The 19,998-nt window shown below is 44.2% G+C and overlaps 1 protein-coding gene and 1 long non-coding RNA gene across 2 annotated transcripts; both read right to left on the bottom strand.

Moving 5' to 3' along the window:
- Nucleotides 1-26: 26 nt before the first annotated feature.
- Nucleotides 27-6,285, bottom strand: LOC131110024 (protein APCDD1-like). The gene is made up of 5 exons (XM_058062665.1): nucleotides 5,976-6,285; nucleotides 3,856-4,018; nucleotides 3,263-3,788; nucleotides 1,684-2,005; nucleotides 27-1,431 (listed from the first exon to the last, which is right to left on the bottom strand). Exons 1-5 carry the CDS (start codon nucleotides 6,091-6,093, stop codon nucleotides 986-988), a joined length of 1,575 nt encoding a protein of 524 aa, XP_057918648.1. The 5' UTR covers nucleotides 6,094-6,285; the 3' UTR covers nucleotides 27-985.
- A 641-nt stretch (nucleotides 6,286-6,926) lies between these two features.
- LOC131109701 (uncharacterized) lies at nucleotides 6,927-19,983 on the bottom strand. Its single transcript, XR_009120773.1, has 4 exons — nucleotides 19,440-19,983; nucleotides 17,819-17,922; nucleotides 15,434-16,199; nucleotides 6,927-7,408 (listed from the first exon to the last, which is right to left on the bottom strand). It is a non-coding gene; the product is annotated as an uncharacterized LOC131109701 (long non-coding RNA).
- Between the last annotated feature and the right edge of the window lie 15 nt (nucleotides 19,984-19,998).

Here is a 19,998-nt window from a genome sequence, read left to right on the forward strand (position 1 = left end):
TAGCAAGAAGCTTCACCACAGACAAGACAAAAAGGTAAGGCTACACGTTTAAGCTGCTGCTGAGGTATTTCATTCATCAATTTGGAAAAGTTAACCCCAAGTGTTGACTTAGTGCCTTTGTTTCTATATTGAAGTGCCACTAATGTTGGTTATAACATTATATTTAACATGTTTCACATAAGGATTGTTGGGCAACATTTTCAAATATGCTGTTTTCCTGAAATGTTCTGCTGCCACCTGCTGGCCAAAGCGTAGTACTCGAAAGATCGAAGGGGATGAGGCCAAACAAAAAGTGAAATCAAAGGCATTTTAAATGGCTAATTGCTTTGCGGCAGCTATGAGACGAAGCCACAGATTGCATCATCCAGCAGTCCTTCAAAATGTAACCATCTAATATGGAACAGCTAAGCCTAAATCTAAAGCACATGATTCCATTAGTTGTTCCCCAAAGTGCAACTTTCTTATGTGAATGAACATCTCAGCTGCAGAGTTAAACACAAGGCTGCTATCTATTGTTGACCATAAAAACAAGATGTTTGGTGTGCCAATATCAAATGTAAAGTTGCTTAAAAATGAGTTGAAATAATGTGAAATATTACATCAAAGTATGAAAGTGTCAATGTGAAATTGTATAAATATTGCTATTTAATAAGTGATGACAAATGTATAGATCTTTGACCAGTACGTTTTACAATTGAAAGCTTTGTCACCATTTTGCCACCAAGAAACCCCGTTTACTTTAGAATGGCCATAAAGACCATACATTGGCCGATGATGATGATGATGATGATGATGATGATGACTTGGTAGTTGCTCATTGGTTGATGCTAAAGTGCATTTTCTTTTTCTTGGAAAAGTCTTTGGCTCCCGGGAGCGTTGGGAGATTTCCACAGCAGCTGATTGGTCCAGCAGTCTGCGTGTCCACTCGTCCACCCCACTCGGTCCTCGTCGTTCCCGGTGCGGGTACCAGGTGACAGGATGGCGTCTAGCGTTGGCAGCGCCAACAAAAAGCAAGAAGAGCGGCCATGACACCTGCGTCGGCTGCACGGCGCCGGCCCGCACCGCCGTTACGAAGCTGCAGCAGCGCGTCTCCGCTGTCGGCGCGTCCCGGCGACTGACCGCTGACGGAGCACCGCACCAGCGGCAGCTGGTAGGAGGTGGCCCGCTTCTCCGGGTGGTCCGGGCTGGAGCCGTCGCTGGGGCGCTGGCCGTTGAAGAGAAGGTAGCGCCCGTTGGAGTCCTGCTCCATGCGGAAGAGCTCGTACTCCGTGTGCGGCAGGCGGATGCCCAGTGCCACGCAGCCGTTGGTCACCGTCACATCCTGCTCCACCCCCACCTGCCACGAGCGCTCGGCGCCGCACTCGTTGCCGTTGAAGACGTTGAGGAGGGAGGTGGTGGCGAAGTCCATGGGCGTCACTCGCATGTGGTTGACTGCCGGGAAGGAGGACAAGGACAGGACAAGCCATGTGATTGGTTGCTTGGGACTGCTGCTGCTGCTGATCCTGGACCAGCGTGAGCACAAAGGGGAATAAATGTGAAGGTGGTCCCATCCATGCTGGGGACCAGGCCTTGATGGCCAACCCTAAGATGACATCATTGCCGCCACAAGATAGCAAGCTACAAATGAGCAGAAATCCAGCGACCTGATTGGATGCTTGGGAAAAAAAAGATGTCATGCCTGACCTTTGAAGACAAAGTCGGTCCCTCCCATGACGCGCGTGGAGTGGAGCCCCCTGCTGTAGCGTCCGCGGGCGAAGATGGTGAAGGCGGGGTGCCTGCACACGGGGTCTGAGAAGTGGCGGTAGTGCCCCTCCCATGTGTGGTTGTTGTCGTGGAAGACAAAATGGCGTGTGAGGAACAGGACCTCCGGGCGCACCTCGCAGCGCTGGCTGACCCACTGGCCGTACAAACCCACCGCCAGGTCGGGGCGGGGCGGCAGGATGGGGGGGTGCAGCTCGTCTGAGCGGGAGATGATGCGGCACACGATGCAGCCGTGGGCGTGCTTCTGTGACGGGAAGAGGCGGGAACAACGTCAGCAGGACGCCACCGTGTCATGACCTTCCTTGCGGTAACTGGAGTACACATGTGGTACCCGTGGAGTACCCGTGGAGTACCCATCTAGTACAGTACACATAAAAACCAGAGTGAGAAGAAAAAGCTATGCTGAGGTCTTTCATGTAGCAAAAATATTCCATGTCTTGTTCTCATCAAAATAATATCTAATATTTCAATAACAATAGTGAAAATAACTAGTAAATATCTAATATTTCAATAACAATAACTAATAATATCTAATATTTCAATAGGGACATATCTAGTATTTAAATAATAATAATAATAGTAATACCTAATATTTAAACAACAATAGCTAATATTTAAATAATAATAACTAATATTTAAATAATAATAACTAATATTTAAATAACAATAGTTAATATTTAAATATCTAATATTTAAACTGGCAATAATATCTAATATTTAAATAGCAACAATATCTAATATTTAAACAATAACAATAATAACTAATATTGAACTAGTAACAATAACAAAGCAATGATTTCTGTCTTGGTGGAGAAAATGTCATGCTTGGTTTTTCAAGGGGGGGTGGGGGGGCCACAATGGATGACAGACATGTTATGTTGGGGGATTCCCACCATACTAGGGGAGAGAGTCTCATGTGGTGAAGGACGCCTTCCAGCCTCCACGGAGACAGACGGGATCCATTTTCCAAGACCCAAGCGAGGCGGACCCAAGCGAGGCGGACCCAAGCGAGGCGGACCCAAGCAAGGCGGACCCAAGCAAGGCGGACCCCCTTCTGAAAAAGTCTTGGACCTCACGGGAAAGGAAGAAAACAAGGAGCAGGTCGGATCCAACATCCAGTCCTTGGTGGTCGCTACGGTCATCCACCCCGCCCACGTGACGTGTTAGTTGATGGTCGCCATGGCAACAATAGTCACAGGCAGTTGAGTTCCATTCTTGGACTGCCAAGATGGAGGATGACGTACCCAAGCTTACCCGAAGGGGATCAGACTTTTACAACAAAGTCATCCATTCATCCTTCATACATCCATCCCTCCATCCATCCATCCATCCATCCCTCGCTCCCTCCATCCATCCCTTCATCCATCCCTCCCTCCCTCCCTCCCTCCCTCCATCCCTCCCTCCATCCCTCCATCCCTCCCTCCCTCCCTCCCTCCATCCATCCATCCATCCCTCCATCCCTCCATCCATCCATCCATCCATCCACGTAGGAGGATCTGACCTTGGCGTTCTGCAGGGGGGTCTGGTAGCTGGCGGGCTTGTAGTAGAGCCTGTGGGCGGGGTCGGTGTGGACGTCCCCCAGGAAGAGCTCCTCCACCAGGTGGTCGGGGTTGTGGTGCATGTACTGCTTCTCCAGGCGCAGCAGCTGCAGCTCGTGCATGGCAAAGTTGAGGTCCCGGGAGCAGTCGTAGCCGCCCTCCTCGCTCCGCAGCTGGTAGGCGGCGCCGGGCTCCCAGGGACCCGCGGCGGCGGCCCGGCAGCTCCGGTTGAGCCTCTGACTCAGCTCTTTGGCTACGGCGGACGTGTGACACACCATGAAGACCCGGTGAAGGTGGTACTCGGCCTCGGTGCCGCCCCGGATGATCCAGGAGGCCTGGCGCAGGCGCAGGCGCCCGCGGATGAGCAGCGTGTAGCTGGGCTTGGTGCAGTGGTTGTCCTCGTAGTAGAACTGATGGGCCAGGAAGCTGTTGTTGCTGTGGAAGCGGTAGGAGCGGGTCAGGAACTCCGGGCCGGGTCGGACCTCGCAGCTGAAACAAGAGAACCCTGAGAAGAGAACGTTGGTGGGCAGGGAAGGAGAGGAAGAGCTGAGCAGACCTGGTGGACACCCAGTGGCCCTCCACGTTTGGAGGCATCTGCACGGCGATGCGGGCGCCGTTGTGAAGGTGTTTGAGCATGTCATGGCAGCGGGAGTCCGTCGCCGAGCGGCTGTAGGTCTTCTCCAAGTATCGCTCCTCCAGTGAGATACCTCCTGACAGGCCTGTAGTGGGGGTCGGGGTTTGGGGGGGGGGCACGGCAACATCATCACAAGACTAATGACTATGGTATGGTAGTAATCGGACTTGAGTGGTGATGAGCAGTAGATCATAGTTTCAGCTAAATATCAGTTATATCAGAAAAGTAGCTTTTTGTGAAATGATAACTTTGATAGTGATACATATTTAGCCATGTACATTTAGTCTAAATCTAATCAACTATGTCACTGCATAGAAACATAAACGCTATGATGGGAAACATCCATGCCAGCTCTTATGACATGCTCTACTGCCACCTAGTGGCCACTTCACAGCATCGATCTGCAGTCAACGCCATCCCCTCTTCTGTACGTCTGCATCAACAAGGGTTCTAGCTAAAAAGACAAATAGGACTTTGGTCTTGGCTGTTCCAGGTGAGAAAGCCATGAAGACATCTTTGCTAGAGAATGAGTTGATGTTCTACATTACGCTGATAAAATGACGATATTTTCCCTCGTATTAAAAAGGGAATGATGGTTTTTGTTTCAACTCCAGAGTGTTGGCGTCCCGGCAAAGTGGAGACTGTCGAGTCGGCGGCTCCGTTCTCTCCAAAGGTCCAAATCAAAGCAACCGCAGGACTCTTAGAGCGCAAAACCCACTAAGAACTTTGCCAGCTGGCGCCGCCCCACTCACGAGCTAACAATGTAGCCGACCCCCGACAAGCTCCTTGTTTGGGAAGACCACACAGACCACCACCGGCTTCTTGGAGGACCTGAAGAATACCGTGTAACATCACAGCCATCACTCATAAATCAGATTTACATTTACTTTCATAGAAGCCATAAAGTCCATGACGATGGCAGCCCTCTCAAAACAACGTCCCTTCTTCACTAGACCGCTTTGAGACGTGGTTTCATCCACGTCTTTGACAGACATCTTCCCACACAACCAAGGCTGCTTTTGTCCTACCCTTGTCCTCCCCTTGTCCTCCCCTTGTCCTCCCCTTGTCCTACCCTTGTCCTACCCTTGTCCTACCCTTGTCCTCCCCTTGTCCTACCCTTGTCCTCCCCTTGTCCTCCCCTTGTCCTACCCTTGTCCTACCCTTGTCCTCCCCTTGTCCTACCCTTGTCCTACCCTTGTCCTACCCTTGTCCTACCCTTGTCCTCCCCTTGTCCTACCCTTGTCCTACCCTTGTCCTACCCTTGTCCTACCCTTGTCCTCCCCTTGTCCTACCCTTGTCCTACCCTTGTCCTTTTAGGTTTTTCAACTTGTTGCTGCTCTCCTTAGAGCTCAGACTTTCATCAGGCCAGACTTCAAACAGCCCACATCTTGGCTGCCGCCCCCATCCCGGAGGCCCCCAAATACCTGTGAGCCCGCCAGGCAGACAGGTGCATGCCCCCGCCCCTCCTGCCCCAGATAGCCTGCACATTATTAGTATTAATAAGATCAGCCAAAACAAGGATGGATAAATACTACCTGGCGTTGCCTTTTGCTAAACAACAAGGAGCCTTAAAGGAACAGATCAACAAATGGAAGCTTTGATTTTGTTCCGGAACTCATCTAATTCATCTGCCGGCCAAGCTAGTTGACCTGTACACCTGGCAACATTTCAAAAGTTACTTTATGTTGCTTCATCAACATTTTTAACTAGCATACACACAAAATCTATATTTTACCTTATGAAAATGTTTATAACCGTATTCTCATGTATTACTTTTGGCATGAGTTATAAAGACTGGTCTTATTCTTTATAATAATATGTCATTTTTAATTGATTTAAAATCAGCAGCCCCGTCATTTAAGTGTAAAAGAGAGAAATAAATTGTCAATAAATATGATTAATAACAACAGCTAATTAGTGCAGGTGTGTCTAATGAGTGCAGGTGTACCTAATGGACAGACTTGTATAGTACATACATACGTATATGATATATATTAATATTATATTTACAGAATGAAGGAATACGTGTGTGTTTTTGTTACCCAAAAAGCAGCAGCAGCAGACGGAGAGCAACAGAAGATCCGCGGTCTCCATTCCGCTGATTGAACCCCTCCAAGTTGTCCCACTCGATGCTGAACCTTCCCGTCGGTCCTTTTTCATAGCCTGCGTCCTTCCACCACCCACAAAGTAAGATAGAGAGAAAAATATCTCGACATTTTCTTTCTCATCTTCTAGAAGTAGGCTAATAAAATGGCTAATAGCAGCCTAGCTAGATGCCGCGAGGCTCGTGCGGCTGGCACGAGGAGGAGGAGGCAACTTTTAAATGACTGCCAGTCAGGCTGCTCGTGAGGGCACGCCTCCTTTGGGCTCTTAGGGGGCGGGGTAAAGGCGGCGTGGGCGTGTCCTCCTCGTGGTTACGGACACAGCGTGCCGATTTAGACAATGAGAATCGTTACTAATTAAACAAAACCTTCATAACGTCATTACAGTCTGTTTTAAAAATACATTTCTCATTACTTTCTTTTTTGTGACATTAAATATGATTTTGTTATGACTGTATTTCTGGAACCTTTCTGGAACAATCTTTTAAAAAAACAAAAAGATATATTTCTCGTTTTTTCCATTTTTTTATCACATTGGAATTTCTTTCCAGATGAAATTAGACTTTATTGTTCTATATCCATCCATCAGTTTTCTATGCCGCTTATCCTCACTGGGTGGGGGGGTATGCTGGAGCCTATCCCAGCTGCTAACCGCCTCTTGCTCTATAATGAACATATGTCTTTATCATATACTTATGATGATGTAGTATCTATTTGTCATAGAATTTCTCATTATGAATTATGACACAATATATTTTGTCTTTTCATTTTTCGTCTTGAAGGCCACATGTATGGTCCTCCATAACATGCGCTTCCATGATGAGGTCGCCCCTCCCGGTTGGAAAAGTAAAGGTAAATTGCTAAAGGTTTCTCTTGTGCTTTATTCAATAATAGAATGCTGCTCTCTTTCATGTGTATGATTTATATTCTTTGGAGCATCAAAGCAGCCGACTACCTCCATCCTCTTTGCATTTTCTCCTCTAATCCAGGATCCATGCTCCAGCACACCGACTCCGGCCTTCCTCGGAAGCGGGCGAGCAGGAAGTGGACAGACACGGTGATGGGATTTGTAAGGAGGCCGGAAGGGGCTCTCATGAGGGGAGTGGCTGGGAGCAGGGAAGTGAGACCGGAGTCTTGTTCTTGTGTGTTGACCCCTGCGTTGCCATGGCATCGGCGCCCCGTCTTTGTGCAGGAATGTCATCCCTGCCACGCTACTAGTATTCCTAGTATTCCCTGGCTGTTATTGCTCCCAAACATTCTACACCAGCTCTCTATTCCTGATTAAATCCATGCTGCTCACGACTGGAGGAGATGAGGGTTTGTGTTTTGTGTTTTCTGATCTTCTTAGGGCTCCCTGTGGACGTTTGTGTCATCTGCAAAAGGAGGGAGTGGCTCGTCATGAGAAAAACATTCCAACTGAGTCAGGCCTCTGAATTTCATTTCTAAAGAGTTAATTACTTGGAGAAAATCCCCATCATACCAAAGTCAAAATATTAAGAGGAAAATCTCATCATTACAATTAATAAAACCTCACACTCACTCAACAGGGGCCCCAGAAGCATCCAAAAATGGCATCAAATGCCAGAGTTTGAGGGAGGTGATTTTTGACAAAAAACGTAAGGGGTTAGTATGTCGTTTTTTTCATTTTTTTTCAACTTGCTTAAAAAGCACTTTTCTGTCAAAAATAAAAGTGGAAACCTCACACACACTCAACAGGGGCCCCAGAAGCATCCAAAAATGGCATAAAATGCCAGATTTTGATTTGGTGATTTTTGACAAAAAACGTAAGGGGTTAGTATGTCGTTTTTTTTTCTTCATTTTTTTCAACTTGCTTAAAAAGCACTTTTCTGTCAAAAATAAAAGTGGAAACCTCACACACACTCAACAGGGGCCCCAGAAGCATCCAAAAATGGCATAAAATGCCAGATTTTGATTTGGTGATTTTTGACAAAAAACGTAAGGGGTTAGTATGTCGTTTTTTTCATTTTTTTCAACTTGCTTAAAAAGCACTTTTCTGTCAAAAATAAAAGTGGAAACCTCACACACACTCAACAGGGGCCCCAGAAGCGTCCAAAAATGGCATAAAATGTAAAAGTTTGAGGGCGGTCATTTTTGACAAAAAACGTAAGGGGTTAGTATGTCGTTTTTTGTCATTTTTTTCAACTTGCTTCTAAAGCACTTTTCTGTCAAAAATAAAAGTGGAAACCTCACACACACTCAACAGGGGCCCCAGAAGCATCCAAAAATGGCATAAAATGCCAGATTTTGATTTGGTGATTTTTGACAAAAAACGTAAGGGGTTAGTATGTCGTTTTTTTCATTTTTTTCAACATGCTTAAAAAGCACTTTTCTGTCAAAAACAAAAGTGGAAATCTCACACACACTCAACAGGGGCCCCAGAAGCGTCCAAAAATGGCATAAAATGCCAGATTTTGATTTGGTGATTTTTGACAAAAAACGTAAGGGGTTAGTATGTCGTTTTTTTCATTTTTTTCAACATGCTTAAAAAGCACTTTTCTGTCAAAAATAAAAGCGGAAACCTCACACACACTCAACAGGGGCCCCAGAAGCATCCAAAAATGGCATAAAATGCCAGATTTTGATTTGGTGATTTTTGACAAAAAACGTAAGGGGTTAGTATGTCGTTTTTTTTCTTCATTTTTTTCAACTTGCTTAAAAAGCACTTTTCTGTCAAAAATAAAAGTGGAAACCTCACACACACTCAACAGGGGCCCCAGAAGCATCCAAAAATGGCATAAAATGCCAGATTTTGATTTGGTGATTTTTGACAAAAAACGTAAGGGGTTAGTATGTCGTTTTTTTTTCTTCATTTTTTTCAACTTGCTTAAAAAGCACTTTTCTGTCAAAAATAAAAGTGGAAACCTCACACACACTCAACAGGGGCCCCAGAAGCATCCAAAAATGGCATAAAATGCCAGATTTTGATTTGGTGATTTTTGACAAAAAACGTAAGGGGTTAGTATGTCGTTTTTTTCATTTTTTTCAACTTGCTTAAAAAGCACTTTTCTGTCAAAAATAAAAGTGGAAACCTCACACACACTCAACAGGGGCCCCAGAAGCGTCCAAAAATGGCATAAAATGTAAAAGTTTGAGGGCGGTCATTTTTGACAAAAAACGTAAGGGGTTAGTATGTCGTTTTTTGTCATTTTTTTCAACTTGCTTCTAAAGCACTTTTCTGTGTAAAATAAAAGTGGAAACCTCACACACACTCAACAGGGGCCCCAGAAGCATCCAAAAATGGCATAAAATGCCAGATTTTGATTTGGTGATTTTTGACAAAAAACGTAAGGGGTTAGTATGTCGTTTTTTTCATTTTTTTCAACATGCTTAAAAAGCACTTTTCTGTCAAAAATAAAAGTGGAAATCTCACACACACTCAACAGGGGCCCCAGAAGCGTCCAAAAATGGCATAAAATGCCAGATTTTGATTTGGTGATTTTTGACAAAAAACGTAAGGGGTTAGTATGTCGTTTTTTTCATTTTTTTCAACATGCTTAAAAAGCACTTTTCTGTCAAAAATAAAAGTGGAAATCTCACACACACTCAACAGGGGCCCCAGAAGCGTCCAAAAATGGCATAAAATGCCAGATTTTGATTTGGTGATTTTTGACAAAAAACGTAAGGGGTTAGTATGTCGTTTTTTTTTTCTTCATTTTTTTCAACTTGCTTAAAAAGCACTTTTCTGACAAAAATAAAAGCGGAAACCTCACACACACTCAACAGGGGCCCCAGAAGCGTCCAAAAATGGCATAAAATGTCAGATTTTGATTTGGTGATTTTTGACAAAAAACGTAAGGGGTGAGTATGTCGTTTTTTTCATTTTTTTCAACTTGCTTAAAAAGCACTTTTCTGTCAAAAATAAAAGTGGAAACCTCACACACACTCAACAGGGGCCCCAGAAGCATCCAAAAATGGCATAAAATGCCAGATTTTGATTTGGTGATTTTTGACAAAAAACGTAAGGGGTTAGTATGTCGTTTTTTTTTCTTCATTTTTTTCAACTTGCTTAAAAAGCACTTTTCTGTCAAAAATAAAAGTGGAAACCTCACACACACTCAACAGGGGCCCCAGAAGCATCCAAAAATGGCATAAAATGCCAGATTTTGATTTGGTGATTTTTGACAAAAAACGTAAGGGGTTAGTATGTCGTTTTTTTTTCTTCATTTTTTTCAACTTGCTTAAAAAGCACTTTTCTGACAAAAATAAAAGCGGAAACCTCACACACACTCAACAGGGGCCCCAGAAGCGTCCAAAAATGGCATAAAATGTCAGATTTTGATTTGGTGATTTTTGACAAAAAACGTAAGGGGTTAGTATGTCGTTTTTTTCATTTTTTTCAACATGCTTAAAAAGCACTTTTCTGTCAAAAATAAAAGTGGAAACCTCACACACACTCAACAGGGGCCCCAGAAGCATCCAAAAATGGCATAAAATGTAAAAGTTTGAGGGCGGTCATTTTTGACAAAAAACGTAAGGGGTTAGTATGTCGTTTTTTTTTCTTCATTTTTTTCAACTTGCTTAAAAAGCACTTTTCTGTCAAAAATAAAAGTGGAAACCTCACACACACTCAACAGGGGCCCCAGAAGCGTCCAAAAATGGCATAAAATGCCAGATTTTGATTTGGTGATTTTTGACAAAAAACGTAAGGGGTTAGTATGTCGTTTTTTTCATTTTTTTCAACATGCTTAAAAAGCACTTTTCTGTCAAAAATAAAAGTGGAAACCTCACACACACTCAACAGGGGCCCCAGAAGCATCCAAAAATGGCATAAAATGCCAGATTTTGATTTGGTGATTTTTGACAAAAAACGTAAGGGGTTAGTATGTCGTTTTTTTTTTTCTTCATTTTTTTCAACTTGCTTAAAAAGCACTTTTCTGACAAAAATAAAAGCGGAAACCTCACACACACTCAACAGGGGCCCCAGAAGCGTCCAAAAATGGCATAAAATGTCAGATTTTGATTTGGTGATTTTTGACAAAAAACGTAAGGGGTTAGTATGTCGTTTTTTTCATTTTTTTCAACATGCTTAAAAAGCACTTTTCTGTCAAAAATAAAAGTGGAAACCTCACACACACTCAACAGGGGCCCCAGAAGCATCCAAAAATGGCATAAAATGTAAAAGTTTGAGGGCGGTCATTTTTGACAAAAAACGTAAGGGGTTAGTATGTCGTTTTTTGTCATTTTTTTCAACTTGCTTCTAAAGCACTTTTCTGTCAAAAATAAAAGTGGAAACCTCACACACACTCAACAGGGGCCCCAGAAGCATCCAAAAATGGCATAAAATGCCAGATTTTGATTTGGTGATTTTTGACAAAAAACGTAAGGGGTTAGTATGTCGTTTTTTTTTCTTCATTTTTTTCAACTTGCTTAAAAAGCACTTTTCTGTCAAAAATAAAAGTGGAAACCTCACACACACTCAACAGGGGCCCCAGAAGCATCCAAAAATGGCATAAAATGCCAGATTTTGATTTGGTGATTTTTGACAAAAAACGTAAGGGGTTAGTATGTCGTTTTTTTTTCTTCATTTTTTTCAACTTGCTTAAAAAGCACTTTTCTGTCAAAAATAAAAGTGGAAACCTCACACACACTCAACAGGGGCCCCAGAAGCGTCCAAAAATGGCATAAAATGCCAGATTTTGATTTGGTGATTTTTGACAAAAAACGGAAGGGGTTAGTATGTTGTTTTTTTCATTTTTTCAACTTGCTTAAAAAGCACTTTTCTGTCAAAAATAAAAGTGGAAACCTCACACACACTCAACAGGGGCCCCAGAAGCGTCCAAAAATGGCATAAAATGCCAGATTTTGATTTGGTGATTTTTGACAAAAAACGTAAGGGGTTAGTATGTCGTTTTTTTTTTTCTTCATTTTTTTCAACTTGCTTAAAAAGCACTTTTCTGACAAAAATAAAAGCGGAAACCTCACACACACTCAACAGGGGCCCCAGAAGCGTCCAAAAATGGCATAAAATGTCAGATTTTGATTTGGTGATTTTTGACAAAAAACGTAAGGGGTTAGTATGTCGTTTTTTTCATTTTTTTCAACATGCTTAAAAAGCACTTTTCTGTCAAAAATAAAAGTGGAAACCTCACACACACTCAACAGGGGCCCCAGAAGCATCCAAAAATGGCATAAAATGTAAAAGTTTGAGGGCGGTCATTTTTGACAAAAAACGTAAGGGGTTAGTATGTCGTTTTTTGTCATTTTTTTCAACTTGCTTCTAAAGCACTTTTCTGTCAAAAATAAAAGTGGAAACCTCACACACACTCAACAGGGGCCCCAGAAGCATCCAAAAATGGCATAAAATGCCAGATTTTGATTTGGTGATTTTTGACAAAAAACGTAAGGGGTTAGTATGTCGTTTTTTTCATTTTTTTCAACTTGCTTAAAAAGCACTTTTCTGTCAAAAATAAAAGTGGAAACCTCACACACACTCAACAGGGGCCCCAGAAGCATCCAAAAATGGCATAAAATGCCAGATTTTGATTTGGTGATTTTTGACAAAAAACGTAAGGGGTTAGTATGTCGTTTTTTTTTCTTCATTTTTTTCAACATGCTTAAAAAGCACTTTTCTGTCAAAAATAAAAGTGGAAACCTCACACACACTCAACAGGGGCCCCAGAAGCGTCCAAAAATGGCATAAAATGCCAGATTTTGATTTGGTGATTTTTGACAAAAAACGTAAGGGGTTAGTATGTCGTTTTTTTCATTTTTTTCAACATGCTTAAAAAGTACTTTTCTGTCAAAAATAAAAGTGGAAACCTCACACACACTCAACAGGGGCCCCAGAAGCATCCAAAAATGGCATAAAATGCCAGATTTTGATTTGGTGATTTTTGACAAAAAACGTAAGGGGTTAGTATGTCGTTTTTTTTTTTTCTTCATTTTTTTCAACTTGCTTAAAAAGCACTTTTCTGACAAAAATAAAAGCGGAAACCTCACACACACTCAACAGGGGCCCCAGAAGCGTCCAAAAATGGCATAAAATGTCAGATTTTGATTTGGTGATTTTTGACAAAAAACGTAAGGGGTTAGTATGTCGTTTTTTTCATTTTTTTCAACATGCTTAAAAAGCACTTTTCTGTCAAAAATAAAAGTGGAAACCTCACACACACTCAACAGGGGCCCCAGAAGCATCCAAAAATGGCATAAAATGTAAAAGTTTGAGGGCGGTCATTTTTGACAAAAAACGTAAGGGGTTAGTATGTCGTTTTTTTTTCTTCATTTTTTTCAACTTGCTTCTAAAGCACTTTTCTGTCAAAAATAAAAGTGGAAACCTCACACACACTCAACAGGGGCCCCAGAAGCATCCAAAAATGGCATAAAATGCCAGATTTTGATTTGGTGATTTTTGACAAAAAACGTAAGGGGTTAGTATGTCGTTTTTTTTTCTTCATTTTTTTCAACATGCTTAAAAAGCACTTTTCTGTCAAAAATAAAAGTGGAAACCTCACACACACTCAACAGGGGCCCCAGAAGCGTCCAAAAATGGCATAAAATGCCAGATTTTGATTTGGTGATTTTTGACAAAAAACGTAAGGGGTTAGTATGTCGTTTTTTTCATTTTTTTCAACATGCTTAAAAAGTACTTTTCTGTCAAAAATAAAAGTGGAAACCTCACACACACTCAACAGGGGCCCCAGAAGCATCCAAAAATGGCATAAAATGCCAGATTTTGATTTGGTGATTTTTGACAAAAAACGTAAGGGGTTAGTATGTCGTTTTTTTTTTTTCTTCATTTTTTTCAACTTGCTTAAAAAGCACTTTTCTGACAAAAATAAAAGCGGAAACCTCACACACACTCAACAGGGGCCCCAGAAGCGTCCAAAAATGGCATAAAATGTCAGATTTTGATTTGGTGATTTTTGACAAAAAACGTAAGGGGTTAGTATGTCGTTTTTTTCATTTTTTTCAACATGCTTAAAAAGCACTTTTCTGTCAAAAATAAAAGTGGAAACCTCACACACACTCAACAGGGGCCCCAGAAGCATCCAAAAATGGCATAAAATGTAAAAGTTTGAGGGCGGTCATTTTTGACAAAAAACGTAAGGGGTTAGTATGTCGTTTTTTTTTTCTTCATTTTTTTCAACTTGCTTAAAAAGCACTTTTCTGTCAAAAATAAAAGTGGAAACCTCACACACACTCAACAGGGGCCCCAGAAGCATCCAAAAATGGCATCAAATGCCAGATTTTGATTTGGTGATTTTTGACAAAAAACGTAAGGGGTTAGTATGTCGTTTTTTTCATTTTTTTCAACATGCTTAAAAAGCACTTTTCTGTCAAAAATAAAAGTGGAAACCTCACACACACTCAACAGGGGCCCCAGAAGCATCCAAAAATGGCATAAAATGCCAGATTTTGATTTGGTGATTTTTGACAAAAATCCCAAGGGGTTAAATAATTGTATTTTTAGAATGGTTTTCCGGTCAATAAATAAACAGACACTGGCCGCAAATGGCCCCCGGGCCACACTTTGGACATCCTAGTGTGATATTTCATGGCTTTTGTCCCACTATTGTGGGCTAAAATTGCAAAAGTAGAACCCAGGACGCAGCCATGAGGCACTCCATGCTGCCCAAAAGTGTTTTGTTAGCCCCTCCCTATCTGATCCGTGTTTGATCACCAAACTTTGAAACAATCTCCACTCGGGACACGCTGAGGAGTGTTTTTGCACACTCAACTGTTTGGCAAAGCGAAGCCGTCAGAACGCCGTCAGGACGCCGTCAGAACGCCGTCAGAACGCCTGCGACCACGTTTGACGCTCGGCTGCCTTCCGAGGAGAAGCCAAAGCGTGTGACTGAAACACGACATGGCCTCCAACTTCAACATGGACCACATCTGCTGAGCCCGGCAAGGACACTTAAACGAATCCAGAACCAAAAAGAGACAGCGTGGTGGGGGGAGGGGGGGGGGTGGTTTGATGGGTAAATAGTCCCATGTGCAATAAGGGCTTCTATTGTTTGGAGCTTCTCTGGGATGAAACGGCCTGCGGGTCCAAAGATAAATGAAGGGATGATGAAAGCTGGGAAGAATGAAAAAAAAAAACACATCTAGAGGAGACGAAAGACACTTAAGGGGGCAACAATCTCATCCAGCAAACCTTTTTCCTGGCTTGTATATTACTATGATAGAATAAAACGGGGCCCTGGGACGCAGCCTTGAGGTCAAAGTACAGTTTTAGCCGAGCCCCTATTTCCTGGTTTTATGTTACTATTATGGAATAAAACTAAAGTTTTAGTTTAGTCAGTGTCTATTTCCTGGTTTTATGTTACTATTATGGAATAAAACTAAAGTTTTAGTTTAGTTAGTGTCTATTTCCTGGTTTTATGTTAAAGACTCAGAGAGACAATGTCATATGCTAATTAGGGGGCGGTACTAACCAGAGGGTTCCCGGGTCATGACTAGCCACTCCCCCTCGGAAGCAGCAACATCTGTTCCCAAAAGCAAACGAACCAACGTAGCAGCACTCCCAGAAATCCATGACTCAGCACATCTCTCCAACGCTCCCATCTGGAAAAGGTCCGTGACTGCAGGCGACACAGTCGGGATTCTTGTGGTTTTCGTGGCAGCCGGTCCTTCCATGTTAGCTGCTGTTGCTGCAGCGCCGAAAAGGCACCGAAAAGGCACGCGAGTCCTGCAGAACACGCCCGGCACGCAGGAGGACAAGCATGTCGAAGCCATGGGAAGTCCATCATCCACCTGATGGACGCCAACAGCAGGTTTAGTCAGGGTGCATCCGGGGAACGAAGGGATGCAAGGACCCGTCCATATCCGACTTTTTATTCACTTGCTTTTCATCTGCTTCATCACTTCATGCAAGATAACATTTGGCTGAGGAGCTGCTAGTTAGCATTGGATAGCATTAGCAGCAATGCAGTAGCTCCCAGTAGCTCCCAGTAGCCCCTAGTAGCTCCCAGTAGCTCCCAGTAGCTCCCAGTAGCTCTCCAAAGACTTGACTTGGAGTTGCTATTAATGATGGACTCCCGTAGCCACTAAATGAGGAAGTGGGGTTCAGCAGTAGTCCAGAAGTACTTGGGAGCGCTCGGGAGCGTGACCAATCACAGGGGATGGAGCGTGCTCGGAGGCGGGCCTTGTGTGGAAGGAATTAAAATAGACCATTTTGGGAATCCAAGGATATCAAGCTTTCTGTGTGGGTTATGGAAAAAGGAAAAATTAGCATCATAATAACAATAACAATAACAATAACAATAACAATAACAATAACAATAACAATAACAATAATAATAATAACAATAGTTACGTGACCCAGAGACAACACGTAGACGTTCTCCCTGTTAGTCATGTGATTACATGTGATTGTCATGTTATGTGAGTGTATGTGTGTATAGTATGTAGCATGTAGTATGTAGCATGTATTATGTAGTATGTAGCATGTAGCATGTACTATGTAGCATGTAGCATGTAGCATGTAGTCTAATAATAAAATAGTCTTATTTAAGAAGTGCCTTCCTCCATTTTTTGGGCGGTCCACCGTGGGGTCGGAGGCTTCCCACCACGACTGTCTGACCTGGCCTGGGCGGCGTCTATGAAATTAGAGGCGTCTGTCAGTCAACCGGCCTGGGAATGCCTTGGGAAGTTGAAGTCGCGGGACAGGGAAGTCTGGGCTTGCCGGGAAGTCGGGCTATGGCGAGGGAGCCATGTTGAAAGGAACACGTATGTTTTTGAAGTGCAGCCAACTCAAAGGAAGTCATAAACACGAGTCAAGTGTAGTTTTCAAAGATGCTAACGTGCGAGTCCTTTTACATGCTACAATGTCATGACTTGATGGCGGCGCTCGCGTCCGATGTCCAAACATGTCCAGTAACTTTCCCTACTAACTAACTAACCCCCCCCCCCCCCCCCCCCCCCCCCCATCCCTTGATGGACAGCCAAATTGCTAAAAGGTCACATTTCACAACACAGCAACACCCCCCCAAAACATTTGATCTTTTCCTTTGAGCTCCCTTGCTGTGGGTTAGTGTGTGTGTGTGTGTGTGTGTGTGTGTGTGTGTGTGTGCGTGTGCGTGTGCGTGTGCGTGTGCGTGTGCGTGTGCGTGTGCGTGCGTGTGCGCGCGTGTTTAGCGTGTACAGTGATGCCTTCTTTACGGCACACTTTGATGAACTGCGTGGCGACCATTTTCCTTCATATTTCAGAGAATCATCTTGCAGACATTTCATACGCAGTACACACGTAGTACCTGTGGAAGTGTACAATTTGATAGTAGTACACAAAAAACATCCTATAGTTTTTTTTCCTGATCATTAAAATACTGTACCATTCCACCACAGCAGATATGTCATATCACACATATCGATATCGATAATTGAGAGTCAGACAATATCGGCATATCAGTTTTCGGCCAAAAATCCAATTTCTTTCTTTCTTAGTTTGAGTTTGAGTCAATTATTAAAACGTTTGGGTTTCCCCAAAAAAGTTTTCTGTGGAAGATTAGTACGTAAAAAAGTGCAATTTAGAAGCAAACTGATTTGATTCTTGTTTGAATTCTTTCCCGGTGAAGTTTGGTTTGAGGGAACTTTGTTTCATCAGCGTTAGCTTGGCTTGTTGTCCGCTACAAGCAACCATGATGTAACACTCACGCAGGCACCAAGTCCAAGTCCCCAGCATGTCCAAGGACCAGCGTGGGAGCCGACCCTGCGACTCTCCAGCAGCAGAGATGGATGTGCGGCGTCTGTCAATGTGTGTGTGTGTGTGTGCGTGTATGTGTGTGTGCATGTGTGTGTGTGTGTGTGTGTGCATGAAGTACCAGAATTTGTCCCAGATTTTCTTCTTCTTGGTCGTCTCCAGGAAGCTTTGATGTGGCTCTCAGTGTTGCGACCGCAGGGCCAAGAGGAACCAGATGATCTTTTCCTGCAGTAAAAGGGAAGAGAAAGAAGTTGAACAAGACAAGGGGGCGGGGGGCGGGGGGGGGGGGGGGGGGGGGGGGGGCATGAGGCTGCAGGTAAACAATCCGTCTTCATAAATCCAGGATGAGGCAAACACGAGGAGGAGGACGAAGCTGCAAAACAGATGTCATCTTCTTCACGTCAACACTTCTTCTTTGGATTTGAATTGCCAGGACGATGGAAAAAATCCATGCAGTCCCCGGAATTGGTCGTGAGCATAGTTTAGACCAGCAGGGGCCGTCTTCATGCCAGGCCACCAGGTGGCAGTGCTGCAACAACACATGAGGTCTGCACATCTGGAAGGGAGCCCTGAAAGAAGTTTGGGATGCCTCAGAATGCTCGGTTTCAAAGGGCGTGGTAAAATTGCTCCTTTGTGATGTCACAGAGGGCCGGGCTTCCTTATGTGGGCGTGGCTGTAAGCCAGATAAGCTCTGCCCTCCCCCAGGATCCTAATCAGGGTCCTAATCAGGATCCTAATCAGGGTCCTAATCAGGGTCCCAATCAGGGTCCTAATCAGGGTCCCAATCAGGGTCCTAATCAGGGTCCTAACTGACTTCATTTCGTGGAAGTCATGGAGCAAAAGCGCTAGTTTACGTCGTGTAGTGAAGCCTGCTTGTTTTTATACAAAACAGTGGGCGCATACATCTGGGGGCGGGTCCTAGGTGGCGTGATGTCCACAGGGTCGGGGGTGGGTCCAGCAGAGGACGGTGATTGTTGATGACAAGGGTCCGTGAAGCAGCACCCGGGCCTCCTGTCCTTCCTGTGATCTTGTCGTCATGGCGACAGCAGGCCTCCGTCAAACAGATTAGCTGACGTGCTTTGATCTTCAAGACGGAAGGCCAGAACGAGGAACCCTTAAATTGGCGACGCCGGTCCACATCAAACGGACCGCTGGCATGGCGGCCGGCTGGATGCTCTTAGAGGAGCACTTTAGGAGATCCACTTCCAGGCGGAAACTTTTTATTGCAGATCAGATCGGCTGAGAGGATTGTGTGGTGGGAGCCAAAGACCAGGGTGGGAGCCAAAGACCAGGGTGGGAGCCAAAGACCAGGGTGGGAGGCCATTGTTTCTCATCAATGATGTAAACATTCCTGTGGGAAGAAAGCGCCACTCTTCTTGTCATGTGACCACTGAAGGCTTCGAGTGGTGGCGTGAAGGTAAAGATTGGTAGATCTGGTCAAAGTCTAAATGGAGCGCTTCGTTGGAGGTGTACCTCATGAAGTATCTCAACCAAAACATTGAACATTGTGTATTTTTGTGGTACAAAGATGTCAGCATCAGCTCGTTTACGTCTACGCTGACCTGCTTCTTCCCTCTTGGAAAAACACCAGAGACAAGATGATGGATGAGAAACACTTCAGATGTTGGTGGTCAAACATCGCACAACACCTATGCACATGTGTACCGTGGAGGGGGGGGGGGGGCAGGGGGTGTCAGGGAGACATTAGGGACTTCCTTTGAAGCCCATCAACAATTTCTGACCTGAGAGGACGCTTCATCGAGGCTTCACAACGGGTCACCGGTTGCCTGCAAGACGAGCGTCAGGGCGCAAAGAGGAGCGAAGTCAACCTGTGGCACGTGACGATCCTACAGGAAGTCCGGAGACGATGCGTGCACGTGATGTTGTATGCCGTTGTTTGTGCCTGTATAAATATCCATATCCACTGTATGTGTGTGAGATGAATGTAATTAAACTTTCTTTTAATTAGACGCTGCTCCTTTCTGGGAAGTCTGTGGCAGCGCTGGGTGGAGCTACACTGGAGACTGGAGGTTTGCGGTCGGGCCCGGGGAACCGTGCCGCCCCGTAATGGAAACCGGCTGTTTTACCACACACGCACACGCACGCGTTCACGTGCATTCTAAAAGGGAATGACGTGCACATTCGCATGCACGCCCATGCGTGTCAGCTCATGCATACATGCAAACCAATAAGCACGAGCTCTCCTCTTCCAGCACGAGCACATCTCATTAAACACGCAAGCAGTCTCATTGCACATGCGTGCACACGTCCACGTGCATGCACACACATACGAAAGGCGCT

This window comes from Doryrhamphus excisus, chromosome 22 (genome assembly GCF_030265055.1).
Source record: "Doryrhamphus excisus isolate RoL2022-K1 chromosome 22, RoL_Dexc_1.0, whole genome shotgun sequence".
NCBI lineage: Eukaryota > Metazoa > Chordata > Actinopteri > Syngnathiformes > Syngnathidae > Doryrhamphus > Doryrhamphus excisus.